This window comes from Asterias rubens, chromosome 7 (assembly GCF_902459465.1).
Source record: "Asterias rubens chromosome 7, eAstRub1.3, whole genome shotgun sequence".
Classification (NCBI taxonomy): domain Eukaryota; kingdom Metazoa; phylum Echinodermata; class Asteroidea; order Forcipulatida; family Asteriidae; genus Asterias; species Asterias rubens.
In genome coordinates, this window is record NC_047068.1 from 10,715,810 (window position 1) to 10,743,711 (window position 27,902).

At 37.9% G+C, this 27,902-nt stretch overlaps 1 protein-coding gene across 2 annotated transcripts; it reads right to left on the reverse strand.

The window, feature by feature from the left end:
• Positions 1 to 276: 276 nt before the first annotated feature.
• LOC117292519 (protein kinase C-like) lies at positions 277 to 24,770 on the reverse strand. 2 transcript variants are annotated; one of them, XM_033774591.1, is made up of 10 exons: positions 24,646 to 24,770; positions 18,962 to 19,118; positions 17,247 to 17,475; positions 15,776 to 15,907; positions 12,571 to 12,836; positions 10,396 to 10,597; positions 8,866 to 8,946; positions 8,110 to 8,217; positions 6,864 to 7,001; positions 277 to 520 (listed from the first exon to the last, which is right to left on the reverse strand). In XM_033774591.1, exons 1-10 carry the CDS (start codon positions 24,764 to 24,766, stop codon positions 371 to 373), a joined length of 1,584 nt encoding a protein of 527 aa, XP_033630482.1. In that variant the 5' UTR covers positions 24,767 to 24,770; the 3' UTR covers positions 277 to 370. The 2 variants fall into 2 exon arrangements, with proteins under 2 accessions (XP_033630482.1, XP_033630483.1); XM_033774592.1 differs by having other exon boundaries at positions 428 to 4,190.
• Between the last annotated feature and the right edge of the window lie 3,132 nt (positions 24,771 to 27,902).

Sequence of the window (27,902 nt, forward strand, 5' to 3'; positions counted from 1 at the left end):
TTAGCTGGATGTCCTTACAGTGTAATAGAGTTTAGACAAAGAAACAGTCACACGCATTGTACATTACATGGTACTTTGGCTGGTAACCAGTTTCCTGCAAAGTATTCTTAAACTGCCTTTAGCAAATTTGTTCACCTTGCAACTTTTTCTGAAAAAAAATTAACAAATTATCTGCCCTTCGACTGAAGAAATCGCCACTTTCTCTGCGCATCACATTATAGACAGATTAATTTGGACAAGAGGAAACACTGTTTTTTCTGCTTTTTTTGTCTTCTCTTTTTTTTGGGAGGAGGGGGGGGGGTGTTTATTGGACAGAATTATAGATCTAGACTTGAGACTTACCACAACGCACCTATAGTGCTAACGCACCCTAACGAGTGATAAAATTAGGATTGGTGTAAGTGAACCCGTCAAACTCTGTTTGATCCAAATTCATGATGAACAATTTGTCGGTCGGGGTTAACACTGGTTCCTCTCGAGTGAACTCCTTGTCGAAGTTACTGGTGTCTTGGGATCCTTTCTGCATTGTGGAGGGCACCAGGGAATAAAAGACAAGCGGTGACGGACAGTGAAGGGGAAAATTGATGACGAAGACAAGGGGTGTGGCATTATTTGAAAAAAACAAGAGGGCGGGATTGAGGTGAAAAGATAAAGCATAAAAGCATTATTTACAGACCATAATTTTCCTAGATATATGTCCATATGTTATATATAAAATGAGTAGGGTAGATGGTCTTAGCTTTCGATCCAAACCGACCTTCTCCAATAATGATGATATGTTTAAAATAACACAATCTAACCAAACTAAAATCATATACAATTAAAATGTTTTGCTGGTGTCTGGAAAGGGTGTCAAAATTTGCAATTTAAATCTGTGTTCACTTCAAACACACCTAAAAAAACACACATAAAGGATACCTAGAGCACCCTCTTTGACGTGAATAACTTTGAACAAGTAATCCTGAAAGAAATTCTACCTTACATATATAACCTCTCCCTCTCTATGCTACTGTCTTGGTCGCCCTGCTTCAATATTATTTTGGCTGTAACAAACAACATTTTCTCCACCCTCTTCCTTTAACGTTCCAGCTTTGAGAAATATTGAATGCTTTTGTACTGATGAAATAATTACATTTTTTGTTCTTGGTGGAGTGAATAAGTCCGCTCAATGAAATTAGGTTTTCTTGAAGGACTATTCAATGACTAAATTTATGGTCTTGTTTCAGAGATAGTCCGGTTGATTAGTTTAATTTAAATCTTAAAAAGATCAATTAGTATAAAGATAGCACTGGTACCAACTCCCCTGAAAATTTTAATTTCTGTCTCAAAAATTCACTTTCTTGGTCTTTGCCGAGGAAATTCTTGATTTTATACTTGGTGGTTGGAATAAAAATCTTCACCTAAACCAATAGTCTCTCAAAAATAGTACTGGTGGAGTTTTACAAAACATATTTCATATTTTACACAATTATTAGATATCTGGTAGTTTGGTTTGTTATTATAATTAATCTATTTTTAGAGTATTTTTTTGGCGAGTATCATTTCTTGCACAACAAATTTTTATTTTCTCACAATTTATATAATCATATAAAATAAAACGCAATTGAAATCGGTGGTGAATTAAAAAGTATGATGGTTTCAATTTGTTTGTAACAAAAATTCAAAAATTTTCATTGGTCTTCAACTTATACTGGCATAATAAATAAAGACAGTACTGTTTAGACTCAATCAAATCACACTTATTTTCTGAACCAATTTTTGCATACGAGAGAAAACCTTGACGTACCAAAATTTCTTTTTTCTACCACAATATTGAAGGACTTTTCAATATTACAGATTTGAAATAATTGATTTTAGGTCAAAATCCCAAACAGCAAAGCTCCAATTTCCTTCGCCTCAGTTCTGATAATTGAAAAATATTACTGCACTATCATGTACTGTGGGATTAATTTTGAGCCATAAAAAAAAAAATAGATAATGCCAGACAGCGCAAGACTTTGCACAGTGCTGTCAAATTTGTAATGGCATAGCTAAGAACTCAAAAACGAGAATTGTATGCCTAAATTATTTAAAGGTGATTTTAGAGTTGTGCTATGGTGTATGGATTTTACTTTGCATATATTATTTCACAGCAAACATTAAAGCTTCAGAAAGTATGCATAAAAATTGTAAAAAATTGCTCCTTACTTCTGAAATTTTACCTAGAGTACTGATGCGGAAAAAAAGATAAAAAAAGAGGGGAGGAGGGGAACTAAAAATGACATGACATCAGTTCACAGTCAAACCATGCATGGATCATTCCAACACACTGGATCTGGTTAAGCTGACGTAAAGTAAATTCCTGTCAAGCCATCCAGGCATACATAATTTCATGGGAATACTAATACGGCAAAATTGAAGCCAAAAGTCTGTAGCCAAAAGGCAGCCATGTTGCCACTCACTTTTAGTTGCACTTTGAGCACGAATACATGAGAGGACATTTGGAGTGCGTTTTGGCGACCGCAACCAGAAACATTGGTCATCGGTTGAGCGTTTTTGCTGCGTGTTCGGTTGAGCGCGGTGATGATGCTGTTCAAACCAACTGGTAACCGACTTGTTGAGTCAATTGATTGGGAGACAGGGAACCAAATCAAATTACTATTGAGCTGACAACACTCTTTTGTTTCTGTAGGGAGTGGGAAAATGGCGCAAAAGGAGTGGTAAAATGGCGCAAGTGAAGTGGTAAAAAGGTGGCTTCACCGGTCAATTTAACAGAGTCCAATGTGTCATACCGTGCAATTATTACATGCCATGCAGTCCAATCAAATAACAAAACAAGTTAACAGATCAAATAAACGACTTATTCCCTCATTTTCGGCCACGTTTAGAATTGAACAATCGTCCTGCATGGCTAAACACTCAGCCAAATAATAATTTCAGTTAATGATTTCAATGATTTCAGTGACACAAAATACTCGTGGATGAAGAGATCAAACCATGATTTTAAACTGACAGAAATTAAAAAAAAACACAGATTAAATATTCTCGCAAATTACATTCAAAATTTACCCGTTACAAAATATGCAGTGAACCACTAGTAAAAAAAGTTCTGCTCTAATATAGCTACTGATGGCTGTTTGTATATAAGACTAGTTTAAAAAGCTATAGAAAACCATTGGTGATAAAAGCAACTCTGGTATCCTGATTTAAGGCCTAATAAAAAGCACTAAATAGCAAGGGGGACCATGCTACAAGTTGCAAGCAAAGCAGAAAGATCAAACAGGCGTTTTCCAAACTTTGGGTAAACTTATCTGGCTCCATGCTCGACTTATGCAGCACTGTACAAAATGCACACTGCTCTAAAATTGAAGCCTGAGCCTAAGCCAAGATTTTGAAAAACTTGGGGTTGGTCTGATGGGTGCACTTTTATTTGATTTTAAACTCAATAGATTTTGGTATAGTTCCGAAAATTCTTCACGGTTTACTTTGTTTCCCATCTTCTAGACTTAATTAAATGTGTCATACAAAGTGTTCTCTGAAATATGAATATTAACCTTAGAAAACACCGAGATCATGTTTTTCCTGGATCAAAATAAGTATAGAAATTTTTTTTTTCCAAAATTGGTCAAAAAAAGTTTGATAGTTTTGACTGCACTGTAATAACCCTTTCAACCAACTTTACCTCAACCTACTGGGTTTGAAAGGTAGAGCCATTCACTTCTTATTTGCATCTTGAAATAAAATAGTTTTTTAGCGACTCGCAACAAACCAAAACGCACATTTTGAAACTTCCTTTCTCAGAGTTGCAACATACAACCACAACAAGTCCAGTTACGCCAGAATAAATTGTCTCAAATAACACATCAACAACACCCTTATCAATCCCTTCACGCAATTGCGGCATGGTTCCCCTTCCGTACTCAAAAAACAAACAATGCAGCACTACGAAACAATGGTACACAACAAAAATATATAGGGTTTCTACGATACAAACAACAGAGGAAATGACAGCTTCTTGGAGAGGGTAAGCGCATGGATAAGGCTCCCCGACCACCACACTACGTTTGTCACTGGAAATAAGGGTTGACATAGCTGAATCCGGCGAAATCGTCTTCGTTCAGAGCTCGGATAATCATTTGGTCAGTCGGGGTCAGGGTCACCGGGTTGTTGGTGAAATAGGGGTCAAAATTTTCAGCGGCTCTGGAGGATTTCTGTCGGAAAGAAAAAGTGGGGAAAAGAAAAAGGGAAAAAGCACAAATAGGGGAGGTGGTAAAAACAATATCGGGGTACCAGTACACTACTACATATAGTTGGTGGGTTAGCATGGGGACCAGCTTGTGCTCTACAAACTAATGGGTGATGGTAGGTTGACATAGTCAGGGGCTGAAGATACAGAACCCACTTTCATAGAACTCTTTTTAAGGAGTAAAAAAATACTCTGCTAAGCATAACTTAGCACGACACCATAATACAGATTAGAATACACTACTTTGGCCAGTAATTTGTTCTATAGTAAGCATTGTACTTCAACGAGCCTTTTATTAAATTGGGCATGTATCATAAAGCAGTTTCCTTTCCATTCGGTTTGGAGGTTTTCCTTTTTAAAAACTTGTTTTCTTGGACATTTGTCATCTTGCCCCGAGTTTATCAAATAATGGTGAATTCATATATGTCGTCTTAATTTGTTTGATTTTGTCAGCAAAGTTCTAAACTTCTGAAGTTTGACCTTTCATTAAAATGAGGGTCAACCAAAAACTGTATCGAAACCGCGCAAACGTGTATCCTTTATCTATTAATGACATAGACATACTTTCAAAGAGTTTGACAAAGTGTGTGTGTATCTTCAGCCCTTGAGGGTATACAAACTCTACATGGGCAAAGTCATGCATTATTTCACAACACGTTTCTCAGATTTACCAATTTACTCGACAATTTCAAAAAAAAATACAGTGCAGTAACTTTACCCATGTACTATTGGAAATGCTTCTGTATATTAAGATACCGGACACCAGGGGAAAATACACAGGTTTAATTGCTGAAAGGACGGGGAGCCGCTTTAACACTGGGGGAAGGAGGGCAGGGTGGGTGGTGATGTCTAATCTATGATTACAAATCAACGACGAGGGGGTGAGATAATGGGATTCTATAAAATGAAACAGGATTACAAGGTGGGCTGATTTCTTATGACTATTTGATCCAGGAGGCAGGCATAGTAGTCAGTGGATTAAAATTAAATATCTACAAACGAGAGGCGTTTAACAACATGTAGTAATGGAAAGCAACGATAACTATGTCTGTTGCATTGCAATTGTGAAAAATGGAGAGAAAAGTGATGAGATTTGTTGTTTCAAACTGAGAAGTGTTGGACGCTACCCTTTTTTGTTGGGGGGGGGGGGGTATTTGTCAGACATTTCAAAACAAGCCTGTAAATGCTTCTTTAATAATCCCGCATTGGTTTGCTCTGTATCTATTACATTATTTTTTTTTTTTCATTTTATTATTCATGAATTATTTTCTTGATCTGTCCTTGACTGTCTTTGACTTAAATAATTAAACAAAAATCAAGAGCTGTTTCCTAGCACTGTGTGCCAAAACGGCTTTATTTACTCAACTCGTTTCTATGAAAACAATATTAGGTTAAGAGAGATTGAGAAAATAGAATTAGTTGTCGGAAACAACTTACCAACCAAAAAGACCAATGGTATTAATGCAAAAAATAGTTTAAGGCATTGCAGAGTGTTTATTTAAGGCTGATAGAAGCCATAAAGACTCAGCAAGGGTTGACACTTTGTGACATTAACTATTTTTGGTATGGAAGAGATTGGGGTAGATTTTTCCCTAAGTTCTGTGGAAAGTATGGCATGAATTTGGCTCCAAAGAGCTGCCTTGTTTTTTTGTTTTTTTTTCCCGTTAATTAATCTGTAGAATCATTTACTTCATGAGCTACATCCACAAGTCTTAATAATGTACAATGCAACAGACTAAGTTATAATATGACTTAATTCCACACTTCATGTTGATACAAGTCTCTGTGACTAATTACTTATTGGACTCAAGCGCATGCATTCCTTCATTATTAAAAAGCATCCTCTTTAGCGTAATTTGAAATTAAGAAAATGAGCTGCTAACTTCACAATGTTTGGTAAAGTGAACAACTTTGAAAATGAAAATCAACGAGGAAAGTGAAGAATTGCTTTCAAAACAAACATTTCTACAGAAACAAATCTTTCTAAGGAAGTACAATGACACTACGACAAACAAACAGACAAACAAACAAACAAACAAACAAACAAACAAACAAACAAACAAACAAACAAACAAACAAACAAACAAACACACAAACACACAAACACACAAACACACAAACACACAAACACACAAACACACAAACACACAAACACACAAACAAACAAACAAACAAACACACAAACACACAAACACACAAACACACAAACACACAAACACACAAACACACAAACACACAAACACACAAACAAACAAACAAACAAACAAACAAACAAACAAACAAACAAACAAACAAACAAACAAACAAACAAACAAACAAACAAACAAACAGTGACACACGGTGAGGAAACAACTGTGAAATGAAAACCCAGTTACCACGGACTAAGAGGAGTTACAAAGTGCCATGAACAAAATACACTGAGTGACCACAGCAGAGTGAAATCAAGTTTTCGCTATCCCAGGACGCAAAAACAAAACTTGCTCACAATTTTGAATTTTGCCTGCCTGACATGTTTGTAGGTGAAAACAGAACTCCAAAATAAAAAACAAGAGTAGAAAACTGTAAAAAAAAAACGTTGCATAGAGAGACAGACAAACCAACAGACGGACGGACAAACCGACAGAGAGGATTCACTTACAATTTTGGGGACAAAGGGAGGTTGGACCTCCCTGTTGACGAGCTTTCCCCAGTCGATACGACGAAAGAATGGATGCTCTTGAATATCCTTCTCAGCGTTGGCGCTTCCGAGCCTCTTAGCAGGGTGCTTGGTTAGAAACTACCAAGAAAAATACACATTTCTTTTTATTGCTATGGGAGACTTTGGAACGCTAGGTGGCAGCAGACTTACCAGGTAAATTTCCATTGTTAACATAGTTCTGAGCATGCGCACATTACCGAGAACAATGGACTTTACCTGCCACCAAGCGTCCTAAAAGTCTCCCATTCATTCAAGTTTCCTGTTTTGGCCATTTGCTGTTGTTTCTTTAAAGCCATTATACACTTTCGGTACAGGAAACAAACAAAAAAGTTCACAGATTTACAAATAATTTACAGGGTTTACAGAAGGTCACGGTGAAAGACTTATCTTGAAATATTATTCCATGAAATGCTTTACTTTTTGAGAAAACATTAAAACAATATCAATTCTCGATAGCGAGAATTACGGATTTATTTTAAACACATGTCATGGCACGGCGAAACGTGGGGAAACAAGGGTGGGTTTTCCCGTTATTTTCTCCCGACTCCGATGACCGATTGAGCTGAAATTTTCATAGGTTTGTTATTTTATATATAAGTCGTGATACACGAAGCGTGGGCCTTGGACAACACTGTTTACCGAAAGTGTCCAATGGCTTTAAATATTGCTCTAAAAGTAGTTGATTTTACAAGTAGTTTTTGTAGTTTTGTATATTAAAGAAGCTTGAATCAAATTCCTCCTCCAGGGAAACAAATAAGAAGAGAAATACACAACAATATTCATTCAAATAACTATTGTATAATATATGGGTTCAGGCCCTACATGTCGTTCTTTAAGAGGCACACACAATTTTCCTTTGGGAAGGGGGCTGGGGCACTTCTATCAGCAGACATGCAACTTTCTAATTGCAAACAAAAGAGAAAATGGCCGATCACGCTTAACTTTTGCACAGTTTTTTATTTCTTTTTTTTTTCCAGTTTTCTGTGGCACTGTTTTGAAAAGAACAGAAGGAAATCAGCTAATCAGCTGAAAAGTTGCAAGCCTGTATGTTAGTGGAGCACCAGTCACAACAATGTAAACTTAATTTAGTTTTGGCTGCTAACCTGTTTCTGTTAAGCAATACTTTTCTGTGCTTAGCAATTTTTTGTGCTTACATACTTGACGAAAGGTTCTAGCTAGCACTTACCCCTCTACAGATAGAGACAGCTTCTTTAGACATAGACTTGGGGTAGGAAACGTTATGCTCCATGATAGACTGGAATAATTCATCTTCATCTTCACCGTCGAACGGAGGCTGCCGAGGAAATCAAACATCGCACGGTAAAAACCAGAATCAGTAATTCAGAGCTGCCATCATTTGCCTTGCAATCAGGGACAACAAGCAGGAAGACTATATATATTTGGTTTACGGTAACACCAGGTGTGTATCTACTTGCCAGGTAGAGTTTGTTCTTAGAAAACTGTCTTTCTTTATTCAATTACTGCGGCGTAGATTTATCGGATGTTCAGGAGACCGAAAAGAACTGTCCTGCTTTTTAACTATTACCCGGGCGGAAGGTATACAAAATTAGCTGGGACAACTACTTGAGCTTAATATAGGATCGTTATGAACTTCACTACCTTGAAGTCAGCTCTTGAATTGGTCTCAACGTTTCGACTAGCTTGCTCTAGTCATCGTCAGGAAGACATTAAGAATTGGGGGCTGGATAGAGGCAATTTCCTCCACGAAGTAAAAAGCCAGAATTTACATTAAAAAAAAGAGAAAATAGAATTAGCTGTTGCAAACCAATCAGAAGGACCTCGAGTATAATGAAAGAAATACTTAATGGCCCCACGTTTCGGCCACAGCAGAGTCTTTCTCAAATGGTTAACACGTCAGGCCGTTTACTTTTTTTTTATATATATATATAAAAAGGAGGGAAAAAAGAAGGAATGTTCTTACCTGACCAGCTAACATTTCATAGAGTAATACACCATAAGCCCACCAGTCTACTGCTCTGCCATATGGCTGTAAGGCAACAATCTGTATACAAAGAAAAGAATTAGACAAAACAACTTGAGAAAAAGAGGAAAAAGAACAAGACTCCTTAGGAATTTAGGCTGGTCTCTTGTCTCTACCTAGCCAATAACCACACTGCCTAAAAAGGTACCAAACATAGGCTGGTCTCTTTTCTCTACCAACCCTAATAACCACATTGGCAAAAAAAGATACCAAACATAGGCTGGTCTCTTTTCTCTACCAAGCCAATAACCACATTGGCAAACAATTATACCAAACGTAGGCTGGTCTCATTTCTCTACCAAGCTGAGGCTGTGTTTGAATCAATCGCCTTTGACTATACCGCTTCTGCCCTTGGCTGAAATGCTCCAGTCAAATTCACTGCGGTAGTCGAAAACTGGTAAGCGGAAACCAAACATAGGCTGGTCTCTTTTCTCTACCAACCCTATAACCATACTGCCAAAAAAAGATACCAAACATAGGCTGGTTTCTTTTCTCTACCAACCCTAATAACCATATTGGCAAAGAAAGGTACCAAACAAAGATGGCATCCTGGTGGAGAGTAGTGCAGACAAGGTTGGGGCATTTTCTCAAACCTCGGCTTGTGCTCTGGCTCCGTTATCAGTTTTGGAGCAATTTAAATTATTTTGCGGTATTTCCAACATCAAAGAGAGAGAGCCCGGAGCCAGAGATTGAACCTCGGTCTGAACTGGTATTTGTTCTTGCATGAAGAGAACCAGTGTGATTAATGTTATTAAGTGATGCTAAGATTTCAAATATGGTGTACCACATAAACCAAAACTTGTTTCAATGTGCTCCCCTTGTATCCAAATCCAGATTTCATGTATTGAATTGTCTTCTCTTTTTCCTCTTTAATTTTGTGTTCACCAGTTTTGGGGTTTTTTCTATTTTTTAATGCTGCTTTTACAATTCCCGTTTGTCTGTTTTACTCAAAAATAATATTTATGATATTGTATTTATACATAATATTCATGAATATGTATTTTTAATGTACTTTTATTGTAAACTAAATTCCCTCAGTCTTTGACTTTTTATTTGGTGATGTATTTCCAATAAAATAAACCAATTTTTAATTGAATGCGCCTTATTTTTGACCGAACGAGGGCGCTATAAATAGTATTCTTATCACTTCTGGGAGTACGTGCGATTCCCCCTGCACAAATTAATAGGCGTTCTGTCACTTTTGTTGCGCCGTAGTTTCAATTTGCTTTAGAGGTGGATTATAACGGCCCCTTTAAAAGTCTTAATGTCCGTGGTGGATTAGATGTCTGTGGTGGTAATGTGTCCCAATCTGTATAACTGTTTTGGGTATGAATGAATATACCACTGGAAATGATTGAGAGCGCCCTCATGTGGTCAAAAATATGGCCCATTGAATTGAATTGAATCAACTACCAAAAAAAAGTCCCAAATCTGACAGCATCGACCAGAAACAGGAACCCAAATTCTAACCTCTGGTGCAATGTAGTCTGGCGTACCACAGAATGTTCTTGTAGTTTTCTCGTCAGTCATGTCCTCTTTGCACATGCCGAAGTCGGCAATTTTGATGTGTCCTTCTGAGTCGAGTAGAACATTGTCAAGCTTCAGATCTCTGTAAATGACTCCCTTACTGTGCATGTAGAGTAGACCTATACATATCTCCGCTGCGTAGAATCTGTACCGGAGAAAAGGTAGCCATGGGCCAAAATCAAACGTCAACAGTGAGAGTGTTCAGTTGTTAACTAAGAGAGGTTTGGGTTAACACCATGTGAATAGATGGGTTGCAATACGTGTCATAGACTGCCATCTTTGATGTATTAACACGTGAAAAGTGCACGAGAGTCACGCGCAGCGCGTACACCCATGCACTTTTCCACTGTTAATACATCAAAGATGGCAGTCAATGACGCATATTGCAACCCATCTATATCTTTATTTGAGTATTGTTGATGAGTCGTTAACCACTGGTTCTTTTCAGAACTCAAAAGTGATATTCACATGGAGTTACCTCAAACCTTTCTTAGTAATATATATTTGTTTTCCAACTAATTTGCGAGTACTTGTACATCAACTGTTCCAATTCTAATGTTTACACTAAGCCTTTGACTACAACTGTATTGTTTAATAATCAAATAGAATAATAATAATGATAATACTAATTTTTATAGCAAATTCTGAAAATATTTCCCCATGTTTATCACATTTGTATGGATTGTAATTAGGCCTATGTAATCTAACTAGGTCAAATGAAATACCAGTATAAAAAGAACAATTACCATGCAAATTTATGTAAATATGAAAATATCAGTAAAGAAAATAAACATGTCCTTACAATTAATAACTAAAATGTTATGGGTTGTACTATGTAAAAGAGGTTGACATGAAAAGTCAATCGCAAACAATACAAAAATTTAAACACAGTTTCAAGTAAGCATAGAAGTATCAGAAATAGAAATGTAAAAGGTAACAATAATAATCAAAACGCTTAAGAGGGGATAAAATCAAAACAAGACAACAGAATATGAACACCTCAGATAAATCACAGGAAAAGAGCAAAATGTGAACAATAATCAAGGTTAAAAGCAACTCAAGTAGCAGAAAGTGGGAAGGACACCCAATCCGAGCCTTTCTCTGTGGGAAAGGGATAAAAACAACCACAAAGCCATATTTAAAGCAGTGGAAAAAAGGTAAAGATGATCACAACCCAGATCCATGGCTCTGCCTACGGCTGAATTCTGTGCTTATTAAAACCACCATTCTCCACCTACAGGGCAAGCGTGGAGTATGCAGGCGCACAAGAAAAATTTCTGTGCTAAACTATGAAACATGCTCAACATAAGCGTGGAATTTTCGGCTTTCTGTAAGCTCTGATTCTTTGCATACAGTAAGCAGAGCCGTGACATTGGGCTCAGAAGTAAATGGTTTCATGAAGGGTTATCTACAGAGGAAAACTTCAAAAGCAAAACATTATGAAATATGATCAAACAACACGTTAAATACAAGCTCAATACAAAGTGACCATTTACTCTAACAGCAATATAGAACGAGCATGGAGCATGGAATTTTTATTTTTTTATTTTTACAATTCAGTTTAAAAATCCGGGCCCAAAGCCAAAGTGAGCAGAAAGCCAGCCCCAAAAGTACAAAAGAAAATGGTATTTTGGCTGGTAACCTTGGCTGGTAATGCTTAGCTCAGCTACAAGAGTGCTTAAGCATCTCTTTGAAATTGAAAAATGCTGAGCACTTGATCAAAACTAGACATAACAAAGTATTGGTCAAATTTCTTGCAATGAAATGGCCTACCCCCCCCCCCAACAACAGCACTCAACTATGGTGGGAGAAGGGGCAACATTGGCCACCTCAGTCACCTTTGCCCTCCAATTCCTACCTCAGTTTTTCACGATTGCCAAAATTGTATTTAACCCCAACCCTTTACACCCATACTAACGCAATTATGTTCACATCACCCCAGCTCCAGAATAACATTGGCGCAAGCCTGCCATAGGTCAATGCCTCTCCAGCAGTACAAATAATTAAAAATTGATGTTTGCCCCCTAACATTTAAGCTCACCCCCAGAGATTAATGGGTCTAGCGCTGCTGCCGCACCCCCCCCCCCACCCCTTCTCAACAACAACAACAACACTTACACAGCATGAGGTTCCTTGAATTTGCCGACTTTTTGAATCTGAAACATAAGGTCTCCTCCGTTGACGTACTCCATGACGAAGTAGAGCCGGTCGGCCGTCTGGAAACATGAATGCAGCTGGGTTAGAAACAGTGGCTTGCTCTCGAGGGCCAAGACTCTCTTCTCCGTCATGGTACATTCGATGTCGTCATCTTGGACGATGACGTCTTTCTTCAGGACCTTGATTGCATAGAGCTCTTCGGTTCCTTTCTTCTCTGCTAGCATCACCTGGTCAGATAAGAAAGGGGATAGATGAAAGTTAGAGTATAAGATGAGTTCACTGTGTGGGGTCTAGATGAAGTTCTGCTTGTGCATGTATTAGTCTTTACAAGAATATTCAAGTGGCTCTTTGGTACAAAGTAACGATTGAATCTGTCACATGATGATGAACAGACCAATGAGAATCCGGCTTTCATTCTGTTTAGATTTTTGCAACGCTCTCATCAATCAATGACCAAATCCTTAGCTTGCCAGACTACAAATTACAGCTGCCCGAGTAGTGACATTGTCTTATCTTTGAAGCCACAACAGTGTTACAATCTCTCCGTCCGGCTCCCAATGCCTTCTAGAGTTATAAATTACTTTCGCTTGTTTATATTGTCTGCAAGGTTCTGCTCCTGCGGCTCCGCATGCTTTATAGATTTGTATCTAAACTAAACTGCTCACAAAAAGTTAGGAAACTTTTTTTCAATCAAGTATATTTGTATCATTTATTACTCGGTTTGTATTAAGTTATATATCAATGAAAAGCTGAAGTGTTCCTCTTTAAAATGATACCACATTTGCAAGGATGATAGTTGCTGAAATTGGCTACATGAATCACAAATCAAATGTGCAAAAATTACTGTTATCTGTACTAAACAGTCAATAGGTAATGATCAATAATCAAACCGGTCAAGCTTCAGAACCATGAATGGTTTACACAAAGATTTGCACCGGGGAGAACACCAGACACAATTACCCCCATCTCTTAAAAAAACACCTCGTTTGGGTATTTGCAAGACTCGTTACTGAACGTCTTGTCTCAATATAAAGTGGATTAAGATCAGTAAGTTGCCTTGCTTGCTTGAATTACAGTGTTAATTGTTTGTTCATACAGCAACACAACATTGCTAAATTTTGGCACATTTGATTTGTTACTCGGTCTCTTTCTCACTCATGTGGCCAAGTCCAGCAACATGTCATCATTGCGAATGTGGTATCATTTTAAAGAGGAACACTTCAGCTTTGCATTGATATATAACTAATACAAAGAGAGTAATAAATAATAAAAATATACTTGATTGAAAAAAGTTTCCTAACTTCTTGTGAGCAGTTTAACTTTCCTCATTTTTCATTGCCTGCAAAGGATCTGCTCCACAGTACAATACCAAACTGTTCATTCAATATCATCCCTCTAGTAAACCTTTGGTCCTCCAATTCATTGTTACGTGTTGTTCCCAAAACATTTGTGCATGCTGGATCTTCTCGCTGTAACGAACTTCCTCAAGATATTCGTAATGTTTCCGATGCACACATTTTCAAAGTTATTATTCAAACTCACCTTTTTCAATATGCATTTAATAAACTCATAGTTTTTTTTAAACTTTCTATTAAAATTTTTTTGTGTGTTTTCCCTTATTGTCATTTTGCTTTCTTTACACTGGATATTTTTGTACAGGTATTGTTTTGTTCTAGTTGTCTCTACCTCTCTGTGCCTTGAACATCTCTTAAGAGTGATTTGGTGCATTACAAATGACTATTATTGTTTTTATAATAGATATGTATGAGGTAATGTAATATTATCTTTTCAGATAATGCGGTGGTTCTGAAATGAACAACAGGTCCCAACCTTTAACTTTGTTTGTAATATAATAACATCAAAGTCTTATATAGCGCACGTATCTATCTACCAAACAAGGTACTCATGCAAGGCACTGAGTATATTATTAAGAATTCAAGTTTATTGTATTAAGTATTTGGGTTTATAGTTGTTTATGGTCACGATTCTCGTCTTGATGACCCATTGTCCCCAACCGCAGAACATTGGAATTCCACACAAAATCGGTGTTTAAAAGGACGGACAATACTCTCGACTCGGCAGATTCTATGTTTCGGTTTCCAGAGACGTGCGGTAAGATCTTCAACTGCCGGGCTAGCAGCCGTGAGGCGTGGCCCCGATGACTTCAAACATCTGGCTGACTGAGCTGGGTCCTTGCCGGTGTTTAAGCTTCGATGACCAGGCTAGCAGCCGTGAGGCCATAGCCCGGTGACTTCTACCTTTCTCCTGCTGACCGCACCGAGTCCTTGCCGGTACACCGCCGAGTAACAACCCAAGTAGAACGACTGGACCATGGCAGCGACGAACCCTAACTTAGAGTTTCAACGGAGGTAAAACTTCTCCCCTATTAGTAATTTCACGCGTTCCGCTAATACCACCCCGCTATTTTCATGTATTTAATTCTCTTCATTGAATTCAGTTATTTTCATTGTATTAAATTTCTCATTGTATGTAATTAATTCAACTTCCCCTTATTTATTTTGAAGCGCTGAGTACTTATTTCATTTAATTTTGTTGTTCTAAACCTTGACTCCCATTTACATTTATTCAAGTGCGACATTTCCCTTTAATTTCTGTTAAGTTGTTAATTTTGATTTGCGAATTCGTAACAATATACAAACTTTCAGAAAGATAGGTCATTGCAGTGATGAATTCTGACATCTAATTATTTAGCAACTTACAAGGTGCTCTGGCGCATACAGATCCACAGCCGTGAACACCGGGGCGAACCCCTTCTCTTTTCGATAAGTGCACTGGGTTCTTTTACATGCGCTACACAACACATGGGACCAACAGCTTTACGTCCCATCCGAAGGACGAAGCAATGGTTAAGTGTCTTGCTTAAGGGCACAAGTGTCACGGCTGGGGATCGAACCCACACTCTGCTGATCAGAAACACCAGAGTTTGAATTCGGTGCTCTTAATCGCTCAGCCACAACACAAGGTCTTATTTATCGAAGTCCCCTGCCCAACACCACTAGGTTACCTTTCCAAAGCTTTATCGAAGTCCCCTGCCCAACACCACTAGGTTACCTTTCCAAAGCTTTATCGAAGTCCCCTGCCCAACACCACTAGGTTACCTTTCCAAAGCTTTATCGAAGTCCCCTGCCCAACACCACTAGGTTACCTTTCCAAAGCTGCCTTTTCCAAGTACAGTGATGAAGTTGAAATCGCTGGCTCGCACCATGTCCCCAACGTTCCTCTGTGATAGATCTTTCTTAGACATGTCACTGTCAAACTTAGTTGATATATTCTCCCTCTGTCACAAGACACAAAATAAGAACAAAAGAGAGACGTGATTGTTAGTTATTTCAAAAAAATGACATCGATCGATCGATCAAATTGAATTTATATCTTTTCTAATAATGGCTCTCCATCGGTCTCTTCCCTCCATGACTTCAGGAAGGTCGCAGCAATTAGTTTGTTCGTTTGAACCACTGTTACCAAACAGCATTCTCCCTTAAAGGCACTGGACACTATTGGTAATTACTCAAAATAATTATTCGCATAAAAACTTACTTGGTAACAAGCAATTGAGAGCTGTTGATAGTATAATACATTGTGAGAAAAGGCTCCCTCTGAAATAACGTAGTTTTCGAGAGAGAAGTAATTTTCCACTATAATATTTGAATTTGATTTTGAGACCTCAGAATTAGTATTTGAGGTCCCGAAATCAAGCATCTGAAAGCACACAACTTCGTGTGACAAGGGTGTTTTTTCTTCCATTAATATCTCGCAACTTCGATGACTAATTGAGTTCAAAAATCTTACAGGTTTGTTATTTTGTGCATATGTTGAGAAACACCAAGTGAGACGGCTGGTCTTTGACAATTACCAATAGTGTCCAGTATCTTTAACAGTGGGTCCGCTGGCCAAATGCGAGTTAAAATACCAGATTTATCACTCCTAGTGGTTCGACTGACAAGTTCAGTGTTGAAAAGCTTCCCTACTATCATTTGTAATATGGACCAGGGAAAAAGGTGATGGACTTGTGAAATACCAAACTAACTGGTCTTGCTGACCAGTCACTACAAACATTAAGAGCAAACCCTGCCAAACTGAGGCAAGAAAGGCAGGAGAACTGAATTCTTTGTTGCTTACAAGAATTGCGTTTTATCATCACAACTGGGTACAAAAGGGTCTATGGAAAAAATGATAATTCCGTACATAGGGTAAAGTTTGTGAAATGCTTTGTGGTGCAACTTATAAACCAAATGCACTTTTGCAGTTGTGTAAAATTTTTGCAAAAATTGATGCTAACTTCATGGCACAATGTATGCATTAAATGTTGCACAAGTTGACTCAGGCAATATATATTTGGTTTGCGGTAACACCTTGTGTGTTTCTACTTGCCAGGTAGAGTTTGTTCTTGCTTTATTCTACTACCGCGGAGTATATTTATTGGAATTTCGGGAGACTTCTCAGTTCTGAAAAGAATTGTCCTGCATTTTAACTACTACCTGGGCAGAACTACTACTTTAGCTAATAGGATCGCAATTAACTGCACTACCTGAACTTGTTTATATAATATTTGGTCAAAATCGGCCGACGCATGATTTGCTGATATTGGAATAAAAACACCAAACTCTGCCTTTTACCTTCCTTCTTTCTTGTAATTCACTAATGCTAATATCTTCGGCCACGGCAGGGACATTGTAATATTCCCCTTCGTCCTGATTGAGTAGTTTAAACCAACCGTCCACTCCATTCTTCATCAACTCCGACACACCAAACGATAGCGATCCCATGAAGTCATTACGCGAGGTTCGATCCCAGTCCCATACCTCCACCAATAACCGCCGAGATTTGTCCTCGTCTTTCAATTTGCTGTTTAAAAAACAAACAAAAACGCAAAGTTAGTTAAAGACACTGGACACTATGAGAAATTGTTAAAGACCAGTCTTCTCACTTGGTGTATCTCAACATATGCATAAAATAACAAACCTGTGGAAATTTGAGCTCAATTGGTCGTCGAAGTTGCGAGATAACTATACAAGAAAAAAAACCCTTGTCACACGAAGTTGTGTGCTTTCAGATGCTTGATTTCGAGACCTCAAAATCTAATTCTGGGGTCTCGAAATCAAATTCGTGGAAAATTACTTCTTTCTTGAAAACTACGTCATTTCAGAGGGAGCCGTTTCTCACAATGTTTTATACTATCAAACTCTCCCCATTACTCATTACCAAGTGAGGTTTTATGCTAATAATTATTTTAAGTAATTACCAATTGTGTCCACTGCCTTTGTCTGTTGACACTTGTTTATCGATCAGATTAGTAATTTTGTTGTATGGTTAAAAAAGGTTACTGGTTACATACTGGTTGTAGTATCAATGTTTTACTGGTTACTGAGTTCAGTTAAAAAGGAACTTAAGTATACCTTTGGTTTGTGAAAACGTTCGATTGTTCTAGTCCTGTGTATATTCAAGAGGTGGTGACATTTTTTTTTGAGATGTTGCCAAAAATCTTGAGCGGTACGGGTTATATCCTTGCAGGAGGATAACCTGCTATTGGAGTACACAATCTGAGAAATGTATCTGACAGTAACATATTTTCTCAAATTCAAATTTTTGGGTGATATCTTTTTCCATAACCACATTTAAAACGCTTTACATTATCGAAAGCTGCTGCACCTCTAACCAAGTCAGATTATAATATTGCCATTTTCTAAAGAGTATTAATTTTGGTTGTACCCAGCTTACCAAGCAGAGTGATAACCAATTGTATGGGAGACTTTCTGGGACGATAGAGGGCAGCAGACTTACCGGGTAAATCCATTGTTCTCAGAATTATGCGCATGTTCAGAACTACGTAAACAATGGAAATTTACCCGGTATGTCTGCTGCCGCCTAGCGTTGGAAAGTCTCCTATTGTATACCTTCCCTTTGACACAAACTGACAAATAAAATCAAGAAATACTGGAATCAAAGGAACACGTTGCCTTGGATCGGTCGAGTTGAAAAGCGTTTGAAACTGTTTGTTATTAAATGCAAATGGTTAGATAGATAATTTAAAAGTAATATTTAAATGATCCACACCAACTTGCCTCGAAACTGTAGGGTTTTCCTTTTACGTCGCGAGCGAACACGGTCGGCCATTAGTGGAGTAAAAATTTTGACTCCATAAAATGGCTGACCGTGTTAGTTCGCGAGGTAAAAGGAAAACCATGCAATTTCGAGTGATACTTGTGTGGATCATTATATTCTACTTTAAAAATATCTTTCTGACCATATGCATTTCATAACAAACTGTTACAAATGCTTTTCAAAGACCAACTCGTCCATTCCAAGGCATCGTGTTCCTCTGCAAACTCACAAAGTAAAGCTCTCGTTAAACTCTGGATTGAGCGTTTCTTTAATCTTCTTGGATTTCTTCTTGCTCTTTCCTGAGGAGTCCGGGATGAGTTTGAGCTTGACGTACGGATCGGATAAACCATTAGGGTCCATGGGAATCAGGTTCTTAGCTGAAATTACTGTAAAGAAATAGCAGAAGAAGATGGAAGTGTTTAAAGGCAGTGGACACTATTGGTAATTACTCAAAATATATTATTAGCATAAAACCTTCCTTGGTAACGAGTAATGGGGATCTGTTGATAGTATAAAACATTGTGAGAAACGGCTCCCTCTGAATTGACATAGTTTTCGTAAAAAGAAGTAATTTTCCACGAATTTGATTTTGAGACCTCAAGTTTAGAATTTGATGTCTCGAAATCAAGCATCTGAAAGCACACAACTTCATGAGACAAGGGTGTTTTTTCCTTTCATTATTATCTCGCAGCTTTGACCAATCGAGTTCAAATTTTCACAGATTTGTTATTTTGTGCGTATGTTGAGATTGAGATACACCAAGTAAGAAGACTGGTCTTCGACAATTACCAATAGAGTCCATTGTCTTTAAGGTATTACACTGGATTGGTAAGGATAAAAACATCCCTTCTCAGACCCAGTATTCCTCCCAAATAAGAGATATTACACATGGTTGTATCCGCAAGTTTACTATTTATAGTTACTTCTTACTTTCATCACCATGCAAAGCTTCAAACACCACCCAGGCATAAAATATTAAAAAAATTATGTTGGCGTAACCCAACCTACTCTAAAAAATACGGCCGACCCTGGGTATTTAAATTTTTTCAATGAAGAAATTTAGTGATTAAAATCTATCACATACATAAAAATAAAATAAATGTCATCAAGAGTTTAAAATGTTTCGAATTTGTTGTGTGTAGCCTTGTTTTCTTTTGTTACCGGCTAAAACAATTTAAAAACATGTAATTTTTGTTGCTGGGAGAGGAGGGGGAAAAAAATCCCTACCTACCTACCCTATTTTTGGGGGCCCGTTACGCCAACATAACATTTTTTTATGCCTTAGCTTCAAACACTGCCTAAAAACATCATTGTTTAATTTTAGTACGAAAGCGTACTACTGACATAATATTTTTCTGGGGGGGGGGGGGGTGATCTGCAAGGTGTGGGGGGGGGGGGGGCCTGATGAAGACCCTCCCTCACTTCTCTAGCTAGCCATAAGTACTATGTTTTTTTCCTAATATGGTTAAAAGTATTGCATTTACATAAATTCAATCCGTGAAGGGGATTGATGCAATACCTGATAAAAGCTTAACGAAACTTGACAAATCTTGGTCAGAAGCACTCTAAATAACGCAATATTTTTTATTCAATCAAGGATGCTGTACATATGTCATGATTACAAAACACTAACTCATTCTCATCGCAACCATACATGACAGAACCCTACACTGCTTAAAACAGTTTCTAAGAACGACTTTCGCTTGAGTAATCACAGGAGACAAACAAGGTCGACCCTCTTGCCACTATTTTAAGGGGGGGGGGGTAGGGGAGGGGGGGTTGAAATTCACCTGTCTCAGTGTACAGCCCCTGAGGTTGACTCTACTCGACTGCAATTTACTGTTAAGTCCTAAAAAGTTCACTGCACAATATCTCGCTAGAGATCCTTCAAAGACATTACAGTCAACTTATTGGTCCCTGATTGGACGGCAATGGCCATGAGTTCACTCTGCTATCGCTCAGGAAAAAAGTCCCGGCCGCTTTGGTCTCAATTCCAAAGGATTTATCCTCTTCTAAGCCTTCTGCTGAATTTCCCTGGAGCCCGCGAGACTCAGGCTCGATTGCCCAGGTCAGTCCAGTACAGTCTTTTTCTTATCTTCTCCGATCCGCTACCGCAAATTTGGTTTTCTTCATGTTGGGACATATTGATTGAACAAATCTACATACGAGCCACGCATTAGGTTTGGAATTGATGGAAGGTATTCCGGGACATGATAAATTGCATATAATATGGATGATTTTTCTGGATTTTTCCCCCCCCTTTCTGATTGCTTGTTTACTATGTTTACTGTGTCTACTATAAACAAACCTTTGTCGTTTATCATGTCTATTTTTCCTTTAAAATTACTTTATTTGTTTGGATTTTTGTCTGAAATTGTTTAGATCATTAGGAGCCTCTTATCCTCAATTCATTGTATGTCTCTGTTGGGTAAATACTTGTTGTTTGATATTTACTCGCTAATTTTCCAGATTAAGTCTCTTAAAGCCATTGGACCCTTTCGATACAGAAAGAAAAAAGAAATTTCACAAAGCTTTACAAATAACTTACAGGGTTTACAGAAGGTAGTGGTGAAAGACTTCTCTTGAAATATTATTTCATGAAATGCTTTACTTTTTGAGAAAACAGTAAAACAATATAAATTCTCAAGAAGCGAGAATTACGGATTTATAGTAAACACATGTCATGACACGGCGAAACGTGCGGATACAAGGGTGTGTTTTCCCCTTATTTTCTCCTGATTCCGATGACCGATTGAGCCTAAATTTTCACAGGTTTGTTATATTATATTGAAGTTGTGATACATGAAGTGTGGGCCTTGGACAATACTGTTTACCGAAAGGGTCCAATGGCTTTAAATTTTACAGAAATAGAAATGAATATGAAGTGAATTAAACTTGAATTCAGCCACCGCAGAAATATGGCGCAAAATTTTGTGGTAAGCAGAGCCATAAAATTGGGAAGTGGCAGCCTGTCAGTTTCCCTTGTGGTTTTCCACTAGCAAATTAATTTGCTAAATGGATGAGATCAGAGAACCAGTCTAATATGATATCTCCCTTTTTCTGTGCATTGACTATTAGTGGGAGTCTGGGACCCACATTTCCAAAAGCTGCTGAGCAGAAGTGACATTTTATCAAGTTCGTTAATCAATAGAAATATCAGAGCTCACTTTTGTTTCAATGATAATCTTGGATGTAAATTTTCGAAAGGTGCTAAGCAGGAACAAAAGTAATTCCCAAAAAGTTATTTAAACCTGGAAAATATATCCAAATCAGACCCTTATCAAATCTCCTTTAAAATGAAAATCCATACCCACTCTCTTTCTCCATGACGTCTACATAGCTTAATCTTTTCGATAAAGTCTAAAGCTGTTTTCCCATAGGACTTTTTTGGTTAAAGTACCGCAACTTTTCTGTAGAACAACAACAAATTAAATCCAATGGAGACACAAGGTAAACTACCCTTGCTGTCTACTCCCACCACAACCAAGATGTAAAACCAACAAGCCAAAAGAGTTTGTGGAAGACTTCCGCGCAGCCGAGGTAACTTGAACAGGGCCGCTAAAAGTACAATGGGAACAGTTCCAAGCTATAACCCTACCACGATCACGCTGCAAAAACGCTATGCAAACGTCGCGGAACATAAGTCCATGTGGGAATGCACGGTAGAATTACACCAAAGCCAGTCATAACGCTCAGCGTGGCAGCGAAGGAAAAGGTCCAATGGGAACCTGGCTTAAGCCACTCTTGCACACACTTCTTCTCCCTTACGAGGCAGAGAGCTCCCCCATATCTGACCCAGGAGATTGGGAGCCCTGCCTGTGAGTACACAACCCTCATAGATAATAACATTTGTCTGATGTTGTCAGAGGGATTCTACCCACCTTAACAGTCAGTTTGGTCAACAGAGGTCTCAGGAGCTCCATCCAGTTCTTTAAAGACACGACACTATTGGTAATTGTCAAAGACCAATATTCTCACTTGGTGTATCCTACAATTTGCTTAAAGTAACAATTCTGTGAAAACTTTGGCTCAATCAGTCATCGAAATTGCAAGAAAGTACTGGGGAAAAAAACCTTGGTGCACAAATTTGTGTGCTTTCGGATTCTTAGATTCAAATATCTGAGTGAGAAATTACCTCATCATTCAAGATTATGAAAAGACGGATCATACCGCATTGTTATGAGGCCTTCAATCTATCTTCCGGGTGCTGTCTGTTTGATTGGGTTTCTGTCTAACTAGACATTACATAACGGCATTCTAGTAGCCTGATTGCATTTCGGAAGTATGACCATAAAATAAAAATGTAAGCCATTAAAATCTGAAATGTCAATCGTCTTTATATGGGTGTCTAAATTCAATTTGATTGACCAAACAAATTATTAATGGCTAGAAAGAAACAGTTTTTTTTTCCCCGATTGAAAATAATCCCGCACTGGCAATGAGGAAAGGATTTGTAATCCCGAAACAAATTGGTTGAGGGTTTGCGTCACTACCATGTCACATCACAAAGGTATTTCAGAGAGAAAGATCACAAACTAATTTGTTGAGGCTGATTGCAAAATTGAACCTGTGGAATCCTTGGGTTCTTGTATGATTGGAAAACGACAGGGTTAAAGGATTAGGGTACTCTTTGTAACACAAAACACAATGTCCACAGACTTACAATAAAATTACACAATTGGAATACAATGATATTAGAAGGCTTCCCTTAAAATATTACCTGCTGAGGAGCTGTAGTTTTTGAGAAATGAGTAAAATATTACCTGCTGAGGAGCTGTAATTTTTGAGAAATTAGTAAAATATTACCTGCTGAGGAGCTGTAGTTTTTGAGAAATGAGTGAAACAATGTAACGAAAATACGTTTTACATGCTAAAGTAATTTTTGTGACTTGTTTTATTCATTTCTCAAAAACTACAGCACCTCAGTAAGTAAGATTTTAAGGGAAGCTTTCTACGATCATTATCTTCAAACTGTGTAAGTTTAATGTAAACCTGTCGAAATTGTGTTTTGAGTCGTACAAAAAGTCCCCAGACCCATCCGAATGAGATTCAAACTTGATCTGTCGCTGGTTTGAGTTTGGAATTGCAAAGAGTGCATCCATGCAAGTTAAAATGTTAAATGTGCCACAAAATGTGTGTCTGACCGAGTTTCTCCTCTTAGGATGTTTGAGCGTGAGACCAGACTTTCTGCTTCTCATCACCCATACACTCTTGATTTGCTGCGATGTAAAACAAGGAGCTATTCCAACAGCTTTAGTCCACATACTGCATCTCTTTAGAACTCCTTGCCTGGTGCATGTTTCCCTCAATCCTACAATCTAGACTGTTTTTAGAGGAATATCGATTCATACCTTCAGCTCCCCTGAGTTATTTTCATCTAAATGTTTTTTTCTTTCTTGTAGCCCCTTACCAAGAGTGAATTTTAGCTTTATTTGGGGGTGATGCTTGCATCAAATAAAATAACTAAACAAATAAATCAATCAAAATGTATCATGAGAAACCAGTATTTGTCACGATACATCTTGAAATTTAAAAAACATGAAAAACTTGTTTGTTTTCGTAGAGGTCGCTCTTGATTATGACAGAGTTTGTTTTCTTTCTGTAAAAGAACTAGATGGCGCACTGGTGATGCTGCGTGCACTAACGTGACGGGACCGCAAGGAGACATTCACGCCATTTTGTAAGGTGAATGCTGTACGCACGTTGAACATGAAGTAGGCCTACACGTCAGTGTGAGTATGATAAATACAACGCTATGCGATGCTGCTTTTCCAACTTACAAAATGGCAGCATGCGCGCATACCAAGCCACGTAACTAGGCCAGTGCGTCCTCTCGTTCTTACATATAACTCTTTGTTTAGCACACATTTGATTACAAAGTAACAGAATCTTATAGTCTGGTGCTTGACTTACCCTCTACTTTGAGTTCCGTTCCCTCGCTGTAGGCTTTAAGCTCCAGACGGCCTCTTCGTTCTGTATGGTCGGAACCACAGAGGTTGGGCACAAGCTTCTCACATCGTTTGTGTACGTTCATTTCACATGCTGTAGAGCGGAAGGAAATAAGAGAAACAGAAATGAGTACCTATCGCCAAAATAATGTTGATTTGCTTTCTGAACACTAAAAAACACATAACAAGACCAACATACATACAACAGCAAGACATTGGCCAATGGGCAACTGCGTTTGACCTCAATTAGAGGGCGCCCTCGTCTGGGGATATGAGATCTTCTCTGCATCATGTAGGTGGATAATTAAAACTGGTATAATAAATTTAGTTTTAATGCTAGGTGATTAAATTGAATCCTCAAATAAAATATACAATCTTGATAACAGATGCATGCACCATTTATTTAGTGAAAAAAATTACCATATGGAAACATTATTCCCCCCCCCCCCCTAAAAAAATTTATCACAATAGCACCCTCAATAGTCCTATTTCCTATTCCGAAAACTGTGTAGCCATGAGATCTTATTTTTTATTTTAGAACTATTTTTCTGGAGGGATTCAAACCAGTCGCTAGCGGCTGGTCGGCTTGTGAAAGAATTTTAAAATCAGACATATTTTTGTTTTTCAAACTGAATTTCCTTGTCCGGCGATAGTTGCTTTAAAAATCACCCCGTCCTCTGAACTACTCTAAAAATCAACAGTAAATTATTCACTGGCCCATTCCTGGAATGCATAAATGAGTCACAGGGACAATAAGTAAACATTCACCATGTCCAATACACGATGATAGACGTTTGCGGAATCATCAAATGCTCACGGCTTTCCCCTCTTGCATGTCTTGTGCCAAACCTTGCATATGAAATAAATGCCCCCCCCCCACACCTAAAAGAATATAATGAAAATAACAAATATTAAAATGAATGAAGGAAACGTTATCTCCAGGGGCTGAGAGTCATTGCTGACAAAAAATTCTGAACCTAGAATCCATGTTGACCCCCCTCCCCCTTTTTTGATTTCAAAGAGCTTTTGGGAACACAGTGTCCTCAGCACTAGAGAAGTTGATCAAAGACAAGGATTTCTTTATATGTGGAAAAAATTAACGACTGTCTTAAAAAGTCTGAATTCAGATAAAAGTGTGAAATTTCTCTTCCCTATTATCCCTTTAATGGCAAACCTCACAAGAAATTTATAACCAAAAACAAATACAATGTCTTGAAATCTTCAAGAATTCCCCCCCCCCCCCCCCTCCCCTCAAGAACTCTTTTATAATTTCTCCTGGCCACACGGCCGACACGCTCTGATGGGGGAATTAAGCAATATCAAAGCTATAGTCGCTCGCCTTCAAAGGTGCCAGGTAATTTCCCAATTACAAGGGCTTTTGGGACGGGATAAAGACAACGCTATCTTAAGAGTCAGCGCAACAGCCGGCGATGCTGTGGCCTTTTGGAAGTGACTGATGTCTGAGGCCTTCTACGACAGACAGCACTCGAGGTAGACTGGCAAGTTTCAGATAATTATAAAAATGCCCTCGGTTGCAAAGTGGTGGTTTTAGGATTTAGTACTTTCAGTTACACTTGCTATTGAGTCTCTGCATACCGAGAAACAACTCAAACAAAGACTAACTTTCCATGAAATCATATCTTCTTTTTAAATTCTAAGTATATAAAATTCTTGCAAATGAATAGAGCAACAGAAAAATCAAATTGGTCAAAATTCTACAAACAAAGCAGAAGAGACCAAATTACAAACCAAAAAGTCCAAAAGATGACCAAATAAACCTAGGGTCACTATTTCAGAAAATACACAGATTTGAACCAAATGAGACTTGAAAATATTATGGAAACCATATTAAGCATTGTTTTATCTTTTACAAGTAAATTTTCTTTTTATAAAAATAAACCTTATAAAGTTTACAAACACAACTGTCTGTCAGATCTAAACCAGACAAATGAGAAAAATTCAAACAATCTCAAAGCGCTACATTTTTAAAACTATAATAAACCACCATTCAAATGAAAACAAATTTTATTTCCAGGAAAAAAGGTATTCAATATCGCAATACAAATTAAAGGAAGGGTCACAGTTTGGTTTTGTCACCGTAATGCTGATTTAAAGGCATCATTATAAAAAACAGTCACCAGTGAAAGATCCATATCAATATAGTATCTACCTGCTGACAAAAAAATACAAGAAAACAAATTTCCACAGGAATCCATCCTTGTCAAGCCAAGTATGAGCGATTACCAATCGTGTCTCTGTCTGCAATATTTACAAACGGACACCATCGGAAGTTTGAATCTCTGAAAGTTGCCTTCAGGCAATCTTTAGAGTTTCTTTAGAAATGTTGTTGATATTTTCTTGATTTCTAATCAACGGGGGCATTTTAGATGAAATAATTTCGTAGGATGCTTAGAACCATCTTCATAAGTAGGCATTTGGGATACAAATTAAAGATTTGTCCGGGGTGGAGGGGGTCATTACCAGAGTATAACTATACCTTTAAAACATTTAATAACAAAAACTTTCACTCACACAATTATTTTATCAAAACATATTTGGTGCTCATCTCTGGAATGTAAACAACTGAGCAGAGACCAAATATTTTGGTTTGAAAGGACGACTCAATCCTTCTTGTTAAAAAAAAAATTGAGCTAATGCCTTCATTTAAAAAACATATATTTCTGGTAATGAAATTTAAACACTGTAGCTCTTTTATGACAAGTACCCTTTTTGAAAACACAATTCACCGTCTTGCAAAGTATTTTGATTATCTCTATACATAATAGTATTCATAGCACAGTGCGTCGCTCGTCCCAACGGGCACACTTGCCAACAGAGTGCTTGACTTTCCTCTCTGCATGAAGCTATTTTGAGGGCTGATGCTAATATGACTTTAGGAACCTCGGGACCGGCTCTCAGGGAACCAGTGGCAGGGTCCGACTCACCGTCAAGTGTTGTGATGCTCTATACTGCGGGGGGCAAGCCTAGACACGCATATGCTGGGTGGATAGAGGGCATATGTTTGCATAGTCTTTATTCGTTTTTTTTTTTCAACACGCTGCCAAACATTTTGACCGAGCGTTTTCTAAGATCAACTCCATGTACTTAAATGTTTTCAGGGTTTATAGACAGCAGATGCTTTTCTTGAATTAAATTAAGGTCTTCTGTTATCTGTACTTTTTTAGCTAATGCAATAATTACATCAGGAATAAAAATTTTAAA